We start from the raw sequence: 19,033 nt of genomic DNA, 5'->3' as shown, positions 1-19,033 counted from the left end.
CGATTGAGCCTAGCCTGACTCCTTCCTATACAGAAGCAAGGCTAGACTCAATCAATCGATCGCCGCATAGTGGACGCTTCCCCTGATACTTCACCTGCATCGCCTTTCTTCAAATGACCGGAAGCCAACTTTTAACAGGTATTTTGTACTATAGCATTCAAAATAATAAATGGTTTGTAGGATAGGGCAATTATTGGGGCAGGGCAGAATAGATTTTTTAGTTAAAATTTTTTAGTGTTACTTTTCCTTTAAAGGAGAAGGAAAGGTAAAAACTAAGTAATTAAAAACTAAGCTTTACCAGAAGTCTATGTAAATACCATAAACACCTACAGAACTGCTGTTTTGAATCCTCTGTGAAAAGAAACACTGCATTTCTTTCATTCTTTTCTATACACGTGATCTTCTTTGTCAGATTTCCTTCTCTCCACAAAATTCTTTAGGGCACAGCACTCGCCTGCGGAATTTGCTCCTCTCTCCCCCTTCCTTCTCCTTCTCCCCCCTCCTATCCCTGCTATAATCGGAGCTAAGAGGTGATCCTGAGTAGCAGGCAGGGATGTGATGTGACATTAGACCAAGCTAAAATGGCAACTGCTTCCTTAAAGTGATACAGACAACCAGTTAAATTCTTTTTTTTTTACACCTGCTGTTGTGTTTTAATTTGTATCAGCTAATAAATTCCTTATAAACTAAATCTGCAAAGTTTTTTCGCTTCATAATTATGGTAGCACAAATTACAGACCCACGGAGCAGCCATGTTTGTTCCCTTCTTCCAGGTTTTAATTTAAATGCCTCCCACGTGAATAAATATGCCCAATCACAAACCTGCAACACCCCTTCTACTTTCAGCTGGTGTGTGACAAGCTCAGCTCCGTTGTCTATGTGTAATGGGGAGGGGAAGGGAGAGCTCTTAGAAGCAGGCAGGCACGGGAAAGCTATTTAAATTCTTCGTACAGAGAGCAGAAGGGGGGGCACAGTCCTTTGAAGTAGGCAGGCAATGGAAAGATCAAGCCTGCCTGCTATCCAGTCCACAACGCCATGCTATGGGAGGGAGGGGGGGCTCTTTGAAGCAAACGGCAAGCTGAATCCCCCCACTTTATGACGTAGTCCTTCTGACAGATTGTGAAGCTACAGTCGGGCTGCCAGACAGTCGGGTTCAGGATCTTCAGTAGGATTTATGTAGAGAAGCAGGACTTTTAGGAAATAACAGTCAACATGACCTATAGGTAGGTTTGGAAATAGGTTCATATTTTTAAAAGACATTTTTTGGTGTCAGTATTACTTTAAACAGAGAAAGCTTCTAGAGCTGTTTACTTTTTATAGTAAAGCATTCTAAACAATAAATATAGTGTTCTAGCTTGCACTATTGTGGCTAATCTATTGGCAATAAAATGCCTCAGTAGCTTTCCTTCTCCTTTAATTACTACTGGCACTTTTTTTTTATTAGTAGTAAATACAGTGAGGAACTTTAACCTACAGTGAGGAACATAAGTATTTGAACACCCTGCGATTTTGCAAGTTCTCCCACTTAGAAATCATGGAGGGGTCTGAAATTCACATTGTAGGTGCATTTCCACTGTGAGAGACAGCATTTGAAAAAAAATTCAGGGAAATCACATTGTATGATTTTTAAAGAATGTATTTGTATTGCACTGCTGCACATACAGTGGTGTGAAAAACTATTTGCCCCCTTCCTGATTTCTTATTCTTTTGCATGTTTGTCACACTTAAATGTTTCTGCTCATCAAAAACCGTTAACTATTAGTCAAAGATTACATAATTGAACACAAAATGCAGTTTTTAAATGAAGGTTTACGTTATTAAGGGAGAAAAAAAACTCCAAATCTACATGGCCCTGTGTGAAAAAGTGATTGCCCCCCTTGTTCAAAAATAACTTAACTGTGGTTTATCAATTTCAATTTTCAATTTCAATATCAATTTCTGTAGTCACCCCCAGGCCTGATTACTGCCACACCTGTTTCAATCAAGAAATCACTTAAATAGGAGCTACCTGACACAGAGAAGTAGACCAAAAGCACCTCAAAAGCTAGACATCATGCCAAGATCCAAAGAAATTCAGGAACAAATGAGATCAAAAGTAATTTTGGTAAAGGTTATAAAGCCATTTCTAAAGCTTTGGGACTCCAGCGAACCACAGTGAGAGCCATTATCCACAAATGGCAAAAACATGGAACAGTGGTGAACCTTCCCAGGAGTGGCCGACCGACCAAAATTACCCCAAGAGCGCTGAGACAACTCATCCGAGAGGCCACAAAAGACCCCAGGACAACATCAAAAGAACTGCAGGCCTCACTTGACTCAATTAAGGTCAGTGTTCACGACTCCACCATAAGAAAGAGACTGGGCAAAAACGGCCTGCAGGGCAGATTTCCAAGGCGCAAACCACTTTTAAGCAAAAAGAACATTATGGCTCGTCTCAATTTTGCTAAAAAACATCTCAATGATTGCCAAGACTTTTGGGAAAATACCTTGTGGACCGACGAGACAAAAGTTGAACTTTTTGGAAGGTGCGTGTCCTGTTATATCTGGCGTAAAAGTAACACAGCATTTCAGAAAAAGAACATCATACCAACAGTAAAATATGGTGGTGGTAGTGTGATGGTCTGGGGTTGTTTTGCTGCTTCAGGACCTGGAAGACTTGCTGTGATAGATGGAACCATGAATTCTACTGTCTACCAAAAAATCCTGAAGGAGAATGTCCGGCCATCTGTTCGTCAACTCAAGCTGAAGCGATCTTGGGTGCTGCAGCAGGACAATGACCCAAAACACACCAGCAAATCCACCTCTGAATGGCTGAACAAAAACAAAATGAAGACTTTGGAGTGGCCTAGTCAAAGTCCTGACCTGAATCCTATTGAGATGTTGTGGCATGACCTTAAAAAGGCGGTTCATGCTAGAAAACCCTCAAATAAAGCTGAATTACAACAATTCTGCAAAGATGAGCGGGCCAAAATTCCTCCAGAGCGCTGTAAAAGACTTGTTGCAAGTTATCGCAAACGCTTGATTGCAGTTATTGCTGCTAAGGGTGGCCCAACCAGTTATTTGGTTCAGGGGGCAATTACTTTTTCACACAGGGCCATGTAGGTTTGGATTTTTTTTCTCCCTAAATAATAAAAACCCTCATTTAAAAACTGCATTTTGTGTTTACTTGTGTTATCTTTGACTAATAGTTAAATGTGTTTGATGATCAGAAACATTTTGTGTGACAAACATGCAAAAGAATAAGAAATCAGGAAGGGGGCAAATAGTTTTTCACACCACTGTAAGTATAACACCTGAGAAAATCAGTGTTAATATTTGGTACAGAAGCCTTTGCTTGCAATTACAGAGGTCAAATGTTTCCTGTAGTTCTTGATCAGGTTTGCACACACTGCAACAGGGATTTTGGCCCACTCCTCCACACAGACCTCCTCTAGATCTGTCAGGTTTCGGGGCTGTCACTAAGCAACTCTGAGTTTCAGCTCCCTCCAAAGATTTTCTATTGGATTTAGGTCTGTAGACTGGCTAGGCCACTCCAGAACCTTGATATGCCTCTTACGGAGCCACTCCTTGGTTATCCTGGCTGTGTGCTTCAGGTCATTGTCATGTTGGAAGACCCAGCCACGACCCATCTTCAATGCTCTGACTGAGGGAAGGAGGTTGTTGCTCAAAATCTCACAATACATGGCCCCATTCATCCTCTCCTTAATACAGTGCAGTCGTCCTGTCCCCTTCGCAGAAAAGCACCCCCAAAGCATGACGTAACCACCCCCATGCTTCAAAGTAGGGATGGTGTTCTTGGGATGCAACTTTCCTCCAAACACAGCGAGTGAAGTTTAGATCAAAAAGTTCTACTTTGGTCTCATCTGACCACATGACTTTCTCCCGTGCCTCCGCTGGATCATCCAGATGGTCATTGGCAAACTTCAGACAGGCCTGGACATGCGATGACTTGAGCATGGAACCTTCCATGCAATGCATGATTTGAAACCATGACGTAGTTTCTACCGACCGTGACCTTTGAAACTGTGGTCCCAGCTCTCCATGTCATTGACCAGCTCTTCCCTTGTAGTTCTGGGCTGATTCCTCACCTTTCTTATCATCAGTGATACCCCACGAGGTGAGATCTTGCATGGAGCCCCAGTCCTAGGGAGACTGACAGTCATCTCTAGCCTCTTCTATTTTCTAACAATTGCTCCAGCAGTTGATCTATTTTCACCAAGCTGCTTGGCAATTGCCCCATAGCCCTTTCCAGCCTTGTGGAGGTACACAATTTTGTCTCTGGTGTCTTTTGACCGCTCTTTGGTCTTGCCCATGGTAGTAGTTGGAGTCTGACTGACTGTGGGGTGGACAGGTGTCTTTAAAGAGCTCAGACAGGTGCTACTAATTTAGATTAATGAGTGGAGTAGAGGTGGACTTTTTAAAGGCAGAGTAACAGGTCTTTGAGAGCCAGAATTCTTGCTGATTGCCAAGTGTTCAAATACTTATGTGCAGCAGTGCAATACAAATACATTCTTTAAAAATCAAACAATGTGATTTCCTGAATTTTAGTTTTTTTTTTTTTTTTAAATGCTGTCTCTCACAGTGAGAATGCTCCATGATTTCTAAGTGGGAGAACTTGCAAAATCACTGCAGGTTAAAGTCACACAGAGGACACTTTTAAGGCCAAGTGAAGTTACCCAAAATGCAATTGGCTTCAAAAGCCACATAAACTGGTCATGCCTTTCTAGTGACAAATATGTGTCAATATGTAGTCACACCTAACACATATTTAGAGCGTGTACTGAAAAACTGCATAACAAGGTCTTTTAGGAGTTTTTTCATCATTTAACATATTGTACAAGACTAAAACAAAATGAACACAGCCTGTAGGTGACAATACAATTGCTCAAGTTTATCAAATATACTACTGTACAAAGGATTTACAGTTTACATACAAAAAAAAAAAAAAAACCACGAAAATCCGACGCTGCTTGAAACATCGTAAAACACATCAGTATCTGTACTTGGTAGAATAGTCCTTTGGAGATACTACCAGACCTCTGCCTTTTCGTGCTCCCCTGTAAACTGTTTCTACAATATCAATCATTTCTTGCTTGTCTTCCATTGCCCAGTTTATCTTGTTGTTGTTTCCAGTGCCCAAATCAATCATGATGTGCTTATTTCTGGTATAAAAAGAAAATATACATTGCAATGACTGGAAATAAAGAATCTCGTTATAAATATCTAGTTATGCCCCTGATTGTAGGCTGTATGCTTGTATGTACATGTTTTTAAAAATGCGTGCGTAAAGCTACAGCCACAGGGGGCGGATTCTCGGCCTGCGGATAAACACAGGCTAAGAATCAGCCCCTATGCTCCAAACATCCTTTCCATGTGCTGGCACCCAGAGCCACAGCTTCAACCCAGGTGCAGACACATGGAGCAGATTTTAGTGAAAACACAAGCCTGTCACACTGGGGCACACTGCTCACACTAATGGGCAGCACATGCACTCTGCTAATGGCTATAAAGCACTACATTATGGTGCAAAAGGTTTACACGTCAGATTCTCTTGTCTCCTTATTCTTGCAAATGTTTCCTGTAGAATACATTTATAAATAAGCTAATGAGTTTTCTTCTACAGTGGAGAAAATGCTGGTATGGGCCTGCTACCATCCAGAGGGCAGTAACTGACATCCTGGCATTCACCAGTCATTGAACATACAGGGTTGATCTCAACCAAAAAATAAACATTGGCTGGCAAATGTGTATTATTGGCCAATACACCAAATTTGTTTTTATAGATTACCTCCCCAAGGGGTATTGGGTAGTTTAATATCCCAGGTGGGGTGATTCCCTAAAATTCACTTATATGTAACCAACTGTCTCTCTTAGCTTAGAAAGACATTTTATTAGTGCTAATAAATGTTTGTGTCTATACACCAACTGAAACAACTTATTAAAAAATATTAACAAATAGTTATAAATGAAATTACATTTCAGGTTACTGGCATATATACAGACAATAGTCCACTCATATCTGATTGTGAACACAGCATATTCTTTTTCTGATTATATATATGTTAGAAAAGAAACTGCCACACCAATTACCTCTGCAAATGTATTCTGTTTTGTTCTAAGTAAAACAGTACCATATACGTTAAATGGGCTTAGATTAAAAATGACAGTACAACTGAGAATATTCCTAGATAGTTCAATAAATGAAATTACTATGTGTAAAGAAGCAAGCAATCTCACCTGAAGAAAAACATCACTGTACAAGGGTCATACAACTCATACATCTTGTTGAAGTCTGGAACTTCTGTGATATCCACAAGATAAATAACAGCAAAGTTTTTAACCTACAAAACAAAATGGAAGTAGTATATGAATGTATTTAAGTGCAACACACAATATTTCTAGAATAGATTTGCATTAAGTTTTAGCAATAAACATATATCTTATGGAAAAATGTAGTTCTGTTTATCCAGCATGCTTAGTACCGGATGATTTCTGAATAGGGGATCATTTAGTAATTTGGATCACCATACCTTAAAGCAGGGATCCCCAACCTTTTTTACTCGTGAGCCACACTCAAATGTAGTAAGAGTTGGGGAGCAACACAAGCATCATAAAAGTTCATGATGGTGCCAAATCGGGGCTAAGATTGGCTATTTGGTAGCCCCGTTGTGGACTGGCAGCCTAAATGAGGCTCTGTTTGGCAGTACAACTGGTTTTTATGCAACCAAAACTTGCCTCCAAGTGAGGAATTGAAAAATAAGCACCTTCTTTGAGGCCACTGGGAGCAACATCCAAGGGGTTGGGGAGCAACATGTTGCTCACGAACCACTGGTTGGGGATCACTGCCTTAAAGGGACAGCACACTCCCCTTTTCAACATGAGCTCAACAATTAGGGCTTGTGCTGAACAAACTTTTTGCCTATTGTTTTAAATAAGCAATATCTATGGTTTCTGTTATTTCTGGAACTAAACGAGAATATGAAGCCAGTGTCATTTTAATATTTCCTGATCCCACAGAATTTCAGAGGAGCTCATAAAACTCAGTCCACTATTTATCTTAACCTACCTAACCCTTTTTCCTTTCTGTACCCCATTTCTGCTTGAAATAAAGAATATAAAAAACTCAGTCCACTGAGAATCCCCTGTTAATGAGTTACTTAAAAAAGGGAGGGGTTTGTTTGTTCAATGGTAGACAGGGAACAAATTGCCTTTTTATAAAGTAAGTGGGGAGGTAAATACTGTGAAAATAGCCTAAAGGTGGCCATACACGGACCGATTTTTTACTTACAAACGACCGATTCCCGAACGATCCGATGCTATCGTTAAGTTATCGTATAGTTGGTGGTGTACGAACGATCGTCGGCCCACTAAACGAGCCGACATTATCGTCCCCAAAATCGATCGGCCAGGTTTAAAAATTTTGGTCGTTTAACGATAAAATCTGCCAGTTGGTGTGAGTGTCAGACATTTGTCTTTCAACGATTGTTCTCTGCGCATGTCACGATTGCCAGCAACGACATCGATCGTACGTAGATGTACGATCGTAGGTATTTTACGATAATGATGCGACAAAATCTTTCCCGAATTATCGTTGCCCGTGGATGGCATATCGTATGGGAACTCGATCGCCATACGATCGTTTGTCGATATAATCGTTCATCGCACAACGAGCGAAATCGCCTCGTGTATGGCCACCTTAACTTTCAAATTAATGCTTTATAATTACAAAAAAAAGGAAAATGTGAGGTTTTTTTTAATTTAAACAATAAGCAGACTGTAATTTCAACACAAGTCAGTGTTCATTGTTACAGTCAGTCTTACAGTGTTCATTTTAAACTTAAGTGTTTTAGGTGTATACTGTCCCTATAAGTCTACTAAAAATAAATTGAAAAATTAAATAAACCTAATAGGATTGTTTTACCACTAATATGGATCCATGCAGCTTAGTTACCTTAGCTTAGTTAAGTACAAACTACTAATTTATTATTACAGAGAAAAAGGAAACCATTTTAAACAATCACAAATGGGAATATGGGAGATGACCTTTCTGTAATTTGGAGCTATTCTCATAATGGGTCTCTAATAGTGATGTCTGGGTTGAACCCACCCGCAAATGTTTTGCTGAGGTCTGCCCAAACCAGGCCAACCCACAAGTACCGGGTCAGCCTGCACATCACTAGTTCCTAGATAAGGGATCCTTTACCCGCAGCCATATTAAATATACAGACAACCCGCCCTTAAATAGCATAGTTAACAAATCAAGATGCAAAAAAGTAAATAATGCAGTAAAATGAAATGTTTGTTGATTTAAAATTTTGGTGTTACTGATTCTTTAAGGTGTTATGACTTATTTTTTAAGTATTTATTTTTTTTTACATAAAAACAAACAATTTTGTATAGGTTTTTGAAGTTTGTATGTATTATCCAGTAGACAACCCCGATGAATTTTAAATCTGCAAAGCTATATGTTGTTTGTTAAAGGAAAAGTATTTTTTAAGTAAAAAATCTATTCTACCCTGCTCCAATAATTGCCCTATCCTGAACACCGTTTATTATTTTGAATGCTTTATTACAAAATACCTTCCAAAACTTTGCATCCGGTCATTTCAAATACAACGAACTTCCCTCTGCACAATCCACTATGCGACGATCGACATCTCCTCCTTGCCCGACTCCAAAACCGGAAGTCAATGGTTTGCCTGTACAGAAGTAAGGCTAAGAGGAGATGTCGATTATCGCATAGTGGATTGAGCAGAGGGAAGATCGCTGTATCGCCGTATTTAAAATGACCGGATGCAAAGTTTTAGAAGGTATTTTCTATTAAACAATTCAAAATAATAAAAGGTGTGCAGGATAGGGCAATTATTGGAGCAAGGTAGAATAGATTTTTTACTTTAGTACTTACTTTTTTTTTTACTTTTAGTGTTACTTTTCCTTTAATCATTTTTAGAAGCAATCAGATTAATCAGTGGTTTTCATCCAAACAGACCCCCCCCAAGGATAAATAAAATAAAAGTGATTGACTTCTGAGGATTAGAGTGTTTATTTATGTGTGTTGTGAGCATTACACAACAGCAGAGCTGCTAAGTTCTCTGGAAGCAATGCCACCAAGGGTTGTTGGCCAATCAGAGGCAAACAAAACTAACAGCATAAAGTGTGATTGCAAACAAAAGTTGTAAATGCCATCGCCACTGGACTTCAGAACAGTGGAAACACATTCTCTGGAGTGCTAAATGGCGGTTAAATACAGCTTGACACAGTTCCCCAGAAAGAAATTCAAAACTCTCAATACAACTGTATAACATTTTTACAGTTATATTTATTAAAGGGTGAGTTTTTATACAATGATAACTAATAACTAAAATGTTAACTAATCTCTAAAAATCCAAAAATAAATAAAAGAGCTGTGAAGGAGAAGATAAAAACACTGTAGTGAAGGAATACAGCACTGTACAGTCTGACTGGTAAATGTTAAAACATAACTTGTAGGAATAAAATACAAATCATACTCCCCCCCCCCCCCCCCCTTAAAAAAGATCCTTCAATCACATGGATAACTTTCTTTCACAGGCAACAGATATTAACCAAATAATGCAGCTAACTGTGCTGTCACTCAGCATCTGCCTTCATCATGACCTAGCAGGCTAATATTTCATACCAACACTGATGTAAGAACAGTCTTAAAAAAGCATAAAATATTTTGTAACTTAAAAAACAGCAACAGCCAAAAGCTTAGATACAGACAGAACACAAGTCAGCATAACAGAAATGCATATATGATGCACCATTTATCACTCGGAGCATGATCTAGCCATGTGGTAATGCACTAAGCACCTAGCTTATCTCTGCACCAGAAGAAATACCTTCAAAACAGCAGTTACGGCACCATAGATGAGGTAACAAGAAACACCATAATCAATAAACAATTTCCACACACTTAAAGGGGAATTAAACACCCCAAAAAGCAAAATACTGTACAACTGCTCAGAATACTCTTCTCAGCACTTTTACTATTTACACTGAACATTTTAAGATATAAGCACTTTGCAATAATAATATAATTTATTTGAAACCACACAGCTCCCTACTGTTCTGATCAGCTGGCCATCATAAAATGATGTTACTGAGTTACTCAGTAGGCAATATCATTGACCAAGGAAACCTCTCTGCTCAGTAACTACCTTAACAGAGCACTGCAGTTTTAAATTCATTATATCAGTGTACATTATAAAAGTGCTCAGAAGAGCATACTACCAATTTTACATTAATTTCTTTTGGGGTGTTTAGGTCCACTTTAACATTTATATTTTTATGTTCTAACTAAAAATGTAGGCAAATACCAAAATAGATATATAGTAATAACATACTTCATCACAAGATATTCGATTAATGGGCCCAGTCCTGTGATCTTCAATCACCCCAGACAGTAGACCTCGAACGCAAATACAGCAAGGCAGTGTATGTGCTTTGGGATGCCTGTGAAATAACACAGAATATACAGAATCTCGCCTTTTCTATGTTTTTTCTTTATTTCCAAACATGAAAATACTTAATCTTTGAGGTTCCATATGTAGAATCATTAGCACTCACACAACATTGGCCAAATTTGCCTTTGGGCAGTTACCCATAGCAACCAATCCATGATTGGCTTTTTCAGCTAACTGCATTTAGAACAATGAATGCAACAACTTGATTGGTTGCCATGAGTTACTATTCAAGAGCAAAGTTGCCCAGTGTTGATAAATGACCCCCACCGTTCTCAGAAAACATATGAACAAATATTCCAAGGGGCCTCAACCTACACAGCACCCTTACTTGATGGAATGATGTCACAATTTTTGCTCTTCTACCCCTCTCTCTAAACTAAGGCTCCCTGTAATGATCACCAACTAAACTGGTAAAAGAAATGATCCCCTTTTTATATAGAATAATTTACCACTAGAGCATTTCCTAGTTATTTTCTCTTAAATTTGCAAATGTATTTGAGTCGTGCATTAGCCTTTACTTTCTTCATCCTAAGTTCAAGCTGAATATGCTCCATACTCTGTTTAAAAGCGGCATCACCATAACCCTCTGTCTCCTGGTTGTGACTTTAGATCAACATGTTTCCTGTAGAGCTCCATTTTCTTATTTACACTGCTATTTGGTTAGTAGGGGTGTTGACCAAAGTAACCAGTCAGTGGTTCCAGTCACTGGCTTGAAGATAAATAGGAGAAGGCCTGAATCTATATTAATATGTATGAAAAAGACCCACTCCTGCCAAACCATTTTTAACTATGCCTTGAACCAGCTAGAGAAATCACACATGTGGGGGGTCCCCACCACTTATGTCCCCAAAGGGGGGGGCAGCTGCTGGAGGAATGCTTAGAGGCAGGTGTAGGGGATAAGGCGGCAGGCCCATACATACAGGCATCTGGACCTTCTACCTGCCTGAACCTTTTTTAATCCAAACCCACCTGACCTGCAGGTCTTCGATACACTGCTATAAATATATCTTACCTTTTCAGCTATACTGTACAAAACTTCATCCATCTTCATACAAGTTGGATCCCAGTCATGGCCAAAACGTATAACTAAAACTCTGTCTTCCTCAGACAAGATTGCCTGGTCGACCTGCCAGCCATTGTGCAAATGAGGAAGCATGTACGACATTTTGGCAGCTTTGCTTTAAAGCTAAAAGGACAAGAAAAGAAGTATTGCAAGAAATGAAACACTTTTCTCAAATGCGTGAAGATACAAACATACTCCCATCTACACTGACAGGCTAACATGCTAATACTTTCAATTAAAAATTATCTGGGCAAATTTTAAATATTTTTAATGGTTAAAGAGTCCGAAGTATCCCCCAAGATTATAGTTTACAGATGAGGATACAAATTGTAGCGTAATGCTGCTCGTAACAATCCGACATGAATCTGGGAAATGTGGGGCTGCAGTAGAGGCAGGGGGATTGCCTGAAGGCCACTTTGGGTGAGTATTGGTGCAAATTCATGTGAATCAATAGCAAGCTCCTGAGTTATACCAACAAGCTGCCCCAAAGCCTTATATATATATATATATATAGGCTACATACCACCCAACTGTGCTGATTTAACTAATACAGTCCGCAGTCCCGTACGGTTGTTTAAAAGTCTTGCGGTGCTGTTGCCGTGTAGCCCCTCGCTTCCTGCCGTACAGCGAGCCAACGCACCGCAAGTCTCATCTCGCGAGAAGGTGACGTCACATCAATACTATAAACGTGGTTACGCAGCACGTAGCTGCCTTGAGGCCAATGTCAAAGGAAGATGGAACTTGAGTTGAACATGTGCTGTTTCTTTTCTTTATATGCACAGCCCAGTAGCTGCAGCTAGAGCCTATGCCCCAACAGAACCTTTAAATTAACTAGATTAGACTAGACTATTTAAATTTAAATAGATTTAGCTTATGCCAGGCACAGGGAACAGAGAAATAAGGCTTTTAAGTTCCTGGTTGTGGTCATACCCCCCCAACTGTCCCGCTTTTTACGGCGCATCCCGCTGTCCCGGATAGTTCCATGAATGTCCCGCATTGCGGGACATTCATGGAACTATCCGGCACAGCGGGATGCGCTTGCTGTAGCCAGATGTTCTTGCTTCTTCTGCGGCTTCGTTATGCCTCTCCTTGTGCAGCGCGACAGGCCCTTTTATAAGGTTGCGCCTGTGGGTGTGACGTCATTACGCACGGAGCGCAACCTTATAAAAGGGCCTGTCGCGCTGCACAAGGAGAGGCATAACAAAGCCGCAGACGAAGGCTGCGCCTATGGGAGGTACTGTGTATTGGGGGGGGTACTGTGTATTGGGGCACTGTGTATGGGAGACTATTGTGTATGGGGGCACTGTGTATGGGGGGGCAAAACTGGTACTTAGTTATAACTCACTTATAACTGACTGCCTTCTCTCTATATTTGTATTTTAATGTAGGAGTTGCTATATTGTTTTCCTTAGGTCGTTCAGTATGAGGGTATAGCACATTTTCATCTGCGCCCGCCATTTGATCTATATAAAAGGGGTATTTTTTTAAAAATGGGGTGCAGTAATTGGGGCGTGGCCACAAAAGGGGGCGTGGTCAAAAAATTGCCGCGCTGCACACACCAAATCTTTTTGTCCCTCTTTTCATTTTTCAAATGTTGGGAGGTATGGTGGTGGTTACCAGCAAAAAGTAGTCTTCAGTTTTTAGTTGCTTTTCCTTGGTGTGTGTAGGCTATTGTATTGTGGTAACATGTAAAAACTACACATCTTTATTTTGCTGTTGAAGTAGGACTGGATTACCCATGGCCCACAGGGTACTTAACTCAAGGGGTAACTGCTGCTGCTGTGCTGAGTAGGAGTGGTTGGGGGCAGAGCAGATGCAGGCAGTTCACAGAGTCTGGGCATACCGGGTTTTTTCCATGTAGCCCGGTGGCCCAGTCCCACCCTGTTCACTTACTGGGTAGATGCCCATGTTTCTATTTCTCTATATATTTATTGCATTATTAGCCCATGACCACTTCCTGCCACACTTTAATATAGTGTTTGGCTAGGGTGGTTCTTCCTTTTTGGCCTTCGTCTCTTGACCTAGGTGAATGTATTCTAGGGAGCCTGAGATCAACACAGCGAAGCATCTAGCCCTAGAGGAGGTCAATCTCTCTAATGAAGTCAGGGAGCAAGGACCCTGTGAATGAGGAATAGTAAGAGCAGGTTGATTCTTTAATAGCACTCTAGGAAAGTGAGATAGTGAGTCATCGTTTGTAAGAGCAGCTCTTTGTGCTCCAACCAGGAGAGACAGTGGGGTGTAGTCTCCTAAAAGGCTCTGCTGCCTTAGAGAATGGACCGCAGTAGTGACGGGTATCAGGTTTAAATTATTTTCCAAGATCCAGGTCTGCTGTTGGGATCCAGGCCATTTAAGGTGGAAACCCTAATGATATTATTCTACTTGCCCTATACTGGTCCTCTGCAGTGGTGCATTATTCTGAATATGCTGCAAATCTTATGTATCTGAATACCTGCAATGATATCAAGCATTGCAGGGGAAAACAGTTGTCCCGTGCCCGGACGATGGTTGCTTTATAGGGGGCCCAGCCGTGATACAGTTTTTTAGCTCAGGTCCCCTTTAAAGAACTCCGGGCCCTGTCATGGGTTCATTGGTGGCCAGCGGGAAATTTGATTGGTTGCGCCCCATGCATCCGTACGCACAGGGCGCAACCTTATAAAATGTTAAGATGCAGCGGGGAGCTGGCACAGATCAAGAGGACGCAGAAGAAGGAAGTTGCCAGTGGGGGAGCTGGAGGATGCCAGAGGAAGCCGCAGGGGAGCGGGAGTAAGTAGCTGGGGTGGAGGGCGGGGAGCGGGAGTAAGTAGCTGGGGTGGAGGGCGGGGAGCGGGAGTAAGTAGCTGGGGTGGAGGGCGGGGAGCGGGAGTAAGTAGCTGGGGTGAATTGTGTTGTGAGGGGCCCCGTGATTTCTGATGGCGGCCCTGAAGCATTGCGAGTATCAACTCTGCCTTGCATTTAATTTGTCTTATACAATAAACCTATTTCAGTTTTTTGCAAAGAACTGTCGTCATTCTAGTTATTTCTTTACATCTGGCAATGCAAAGGTGTAGTACAACAACACCATCCATATATACTCTTCCACATACAGAAGACCCATCCTGTAAAAAGGGAGTGCAATGTATCCCATGCTCTATTACTAGTTGGACATTTTGCTTGTTTCAGCCAACAAGGGGTTACACAAGGACTGAAATTAAATTTGCCACCTGGCTGGTATTTAAGCGGCCTAGCCAGTAAAAGGAGAATTTCACTTACCTTCTTGACGTAAATTCTATTTCTTCTAGTCCCAACATGTCAGTACACATGGGTAGCATCGCCTCTCCCCCACAGGAGAGAGGACCTATACCAAGCCAATTAAAATGAATCCTGCCCTATAAGACCACCTGACTGCCTCCTCACCACTGTTATACATTTGCCATAGCAGTACAGGAAGCAAAATTGGGATGGGAAACCTGTACTGACATGTCGGGACTAGAAGAAATAGAATTTACGTCAAGAAGGTAAGTGAAATTCTCCTTTTTTTCTGCGTCCCTCCATGTCAGTACACATGGGATCTACCAAGCCATGCTCCACAAAGCAGTAAGGGGTGGGAAACAAAAAGGTACAAAACCCAAAAGAGCTATAAAGGCCAAAAACAAGGCCAACATCCCGTAGAGGATACAGAGACACTAATGAATCCCTGAAAATTATACAAGAATGCTGAACAACCAAAAGAACAACAGCAATCCCCCCAAGGTATTGGTAAGTGGCTGACAACCAAAGCTCAAATTCCCAACTACTGCAATAAACATAATGAGAGAAAAGCAAGCCAGAACAAAAAATGTCCATTCCCTGCGACAGGGGTTCCCTCACAGACCAGAGGGCCTTTCACAAGACCCAGACGCTCACTGCAGATGACCATAATCCTGGCAAAACCAGCTCAAAAATATCACTACCCTAGCACAGCCAGCAGGCAAGAAAAACCACACCAGAAACTGCAACATGCAACATGAAGAAGTCCAACTGTATATAGACACTACAGCACTCAAAGCCCACTGAGCCCAACCAAACTGGGGAACATAAGAAGCTAATGCATGAGTCAAAGGCCACAACAAGGGCCCATGACCACTCAATTCCATAGGACAACACAAGTGCCAAGGGCAGTGGCAAGGACCAGCACCACACAAGCCCAAAGCAGGCAAGATCAAGGGCTAGTGGGCAAATGAACCAAGGTCACCAAGACCACCCAGAGCCCGCAGTCATGTACAGCAGACCCAGCAGCGGACACACGAGCCAAGGGCTACGCCGCACACCAGCAGACATGCGGGCCACGCCGCACGCCAGCAGACCAAGGGCCACGACATACACCAGCGGACACGCTGGCCACGACACACCACAACAGCGGACACGCTGGCCACGACACACCACAACAGCGGACACGCTGGCCACGACACACCACAACAGCGGACACGCTGGCCACGACACACCACAACAGCGGACACGCTGGCCACGACACACCACAACAGCGGACACGCTGGCCACGACACACACCAGCGGACACGCTGGCCACGACACACACCAGCGGACACGCAGGCCAAGGGCCAAAACAGGGGCCAGCAGACACAGGAGATAGAAAGGAGGCAGTAGTACCTGCCTATCCATCCAACAAGGGATTTCTAAGGAGGGTGGGAACCAGGCAGCCACCAACACTAGTGGGAGAGGTTGAACTACAACTAGGCTCACACCTGAGCCACCAGATAGAAAAGAAATCTCCATAGAGAAACATATGAGTAATACTGTAAAAAGCACAGTACACCTGTCTGCCCCGAGGATTCAGGCTCACAATAAAACTTAAAATGTCAAAGACCCAAAGGAAAACAAGCTCCTTACCAGATAGCACTGGCATGGTAGGAAAATCCCTGTTAGAACCCCGAGAAGGTTGCTTATAGGGAACATGCACATAATATAACAGAGAGAAAAGGAAGAACAATACTGCTAAAGCAGCGCAACCCCCAACCAGTGCTGGAAGTGCCAGCACAAATACCTGCTGTGTCTGCCCAGAGGACTCAGGCTCAGGATAAAAAGCTAGCAAAAGTTAGCAAAGTGCCCCAGCAATACACAATCAGCTAACAAGAAAGCATTGCTAGTCAGCAGCATGCAAACTCCAGTAAAAGCCTGGGGAAGGCTGCTAATTGTGAGCACACAATATGAGAGAGGAAGGAGAAACCATACTGCTGCAGCAGTGCAACACCAAACAGCTATAGAAGCACCTGGTGTAATAAAGAGCACAATACCCACTGTGTCTGCACAGAGGCCTCAGGCTCACAATAACAGATAAGAAATTATAAGCAAAAGAAGCACATGCACCGTACCAGATGAAGTGAACGTCTGCAGAATGGGACCTCCAGCAAGAACCCTGACAGCTTTCAGCTGAGGGATATAATTGCTAATTAGTATGCATTAGTATACGACACATAGTGGAAACTGAGGAATCATACTCACCAGATTCAGGCTAGGCTGACACTAGCCCATATCCATACCCATGGCCCTTAATCAATCATTTCACAGGGCAGGAGTCCTTAAAGCCTCGCAAAAAATGGAGGCTAAGTTAGCTTACAGGTAAAAATGTGGAAAAAACCCACACCTGTAGCCTACCCAATAGGCATCAGTTTGAATACTGTGCGTAGTTGGGCGTAGCACAGGGGGGCTATTTTAGCACAAGGCTAGGACCATGGGTATGCCCACACCTGCATTTCTTCCCAATAGGCGTCAATTTGAACATTTTGCGTATTTGGGGCATCAGGTAAATTCTTCTCCATTACCCGGGAAACATCCCTCTGTGTCTACACAGAAGTAAAAAATAAAAAGGAAAAAAAAAAAAAAAAGAAGTGAGGAGGGAGATCCTACCTACCTGTCCGGTAGGACAAAAAATAACAGTGGTGAGGAGGAAGTCAGGTGGTCTTATAGGGCAGGATTCATTTTAATTGGCTTGGTATAGGTCCTACCTCCTGTGGAGGAGGGACGATGCTACCCATGTGTACTAACATGGAGAGACGCAGAAGAAAACACATTTACAGGCAAATTTGTAATACCCTTAAAATATCCCCCATGGCTCACCCTCGATTCCCCCCAAATCCACCCAAACTTTAACTTTTTCCAAATCACTCTGTATCCTGACCTCTGGCTGTGGCATGTCATAGCCCTGCAGGCAGAGTATGGCACACACAGGCAGCGTAGGGAAGGCAGAGTATGGCACACACAGGCAGCATAGGGCAGGAAGAGTATGGCACACACAGGCAGCATAGGGCAGGCAGAGTATGGCACACACAGGCAGCATAGGGCAGGCAGAGTATGGCACACACAGGCAGCATAGGGCAGGCAGAGTATGGCACACAGGCAGCATAGGGCAGGCAGAGTATGGCACACAGGCAGCATAGGGCAGGCAAAGTATGGCACACACAGGCAGCATAGGGCAGGCAGAGTATGGCACACACAGGCAGTGTAGAGAAGGCAGAGTATGGCACACACAGGCAGCATAGGGCAGGCAGAGTATTGCATGTGTGTGCCATACTCTGCTTGTGTGCCATACTCTCCCTGCCCTACCTTGCCTTTGTGTGCCATCCTCTGCCTGCACTACCCCGCCTGTGTGTGTGCCATACTCTGCCTGACCTGTGCTGCCTGTGTGTGCCATACTTTGCCTGCCCTATGCTGCCTGTGTGTGCCATACTCTGCCTGCCCTATACTGCCTGTGTGTATGGCACACGCAGGCAGCATATGTCAGGCAGAGTATAGAGTATGGCACACACAGGCAGCATACAGTGACACAATGCTGGCATTGCTCCTACAGTCTGAGGTGTGAACAATGTGGGTGCTTACAGTCTGAATCTGAGGTGTGAACAATGCAAAGGGCCAGTTATTCTCAGTACTGATACCGTTTAAATCTTACACAAAGGAAAGCAGTCACAGCAGCCACACAGAGGTGGGTCAGTTGGACAGCCCTGATTTAAAGAGCCCCCTCATTCCATTCTCTCATATTCTGTTACCTGCCATTTGAATGTTTTCTCTCTGCCATATATACTTAGGGTTGACCAAAGGGCCTTGGCATGTGACAACTTTGCCGTCTTACCTTGACATCTCTGTGGCAGGCATTCCCTGCCATTTGAGGCATCTTTTACTGAGATATTGCAGATAATTCCGCATATACATCTGGTCTATTTATATTTTTTGAGTAACATTAACTCCTTCCCTTCAGTCTAATGTCTTCTACTTGGAACCCTGAATTCAATGCCTTTAAAGATGCTGCATCTAGCTTCCCAATTCATAGTGTCCCCCATAAAGCTACTGTGAAAGCTGCCTGAACATGTTTTTCCACCCCAGGCTTTAGATGATAATTTACAGTTTTCTGGGTGACTATGTACCAAGTTTAGAAAAGTGGGCAGGGCCAACAACAGCCAATCAGATTTCACCTATAGACTTCTTATGTTTAAATTTAAACTGCTGCCATTCTTTA

At 42.5% G+C, this 19,033-nt stretch overlaps 1 protein-coding gene across 1 annotated transcript; it reads right to left on the bottom strand.

Annotated features, from left to right (window-relative positions):
• Positions 1–4,870: 4,870 nt before the first annotated feature.
• Positions 4,871–11,665, bottom strand: txnl4a (thioredoxin like 4A; the record flags this gene model as incomplete). The annotated part of the gene is given in 3 exon segments (NM_001016646.2): positions 4,871–5,162; positions 6,238–6,341; positions 11,500–11,665. Coding segments are annotated over 3 exon segments (429 nt in total). The 5' UTR covers positions 11,653–11,665.
• Positions 11,666–19,033: the final 7,368 nt, after the last annotated feature.

Source organism: Xenopus tropicalis, chromosome 6, assembly GCF_000004195.4.
Source record: "Xenopus tropicalis strain Nigerian chromosome 6, UCB_Xtro_10.0, whole genome shotgun sequence".
In the NCBI taxonomy this organism is placed as follows: domain Eukaryota; kingdom Metazoa; phylum Chordata; class Amphibia; order Anura; family Pipidae; genus Xenopus; species Xenopus tropicalis.
The sequence above is the reverse complement of the archived record's forward strand: the minus strand, read 5'-3'. Positions and strand labels throughout refer to the sequence as shown.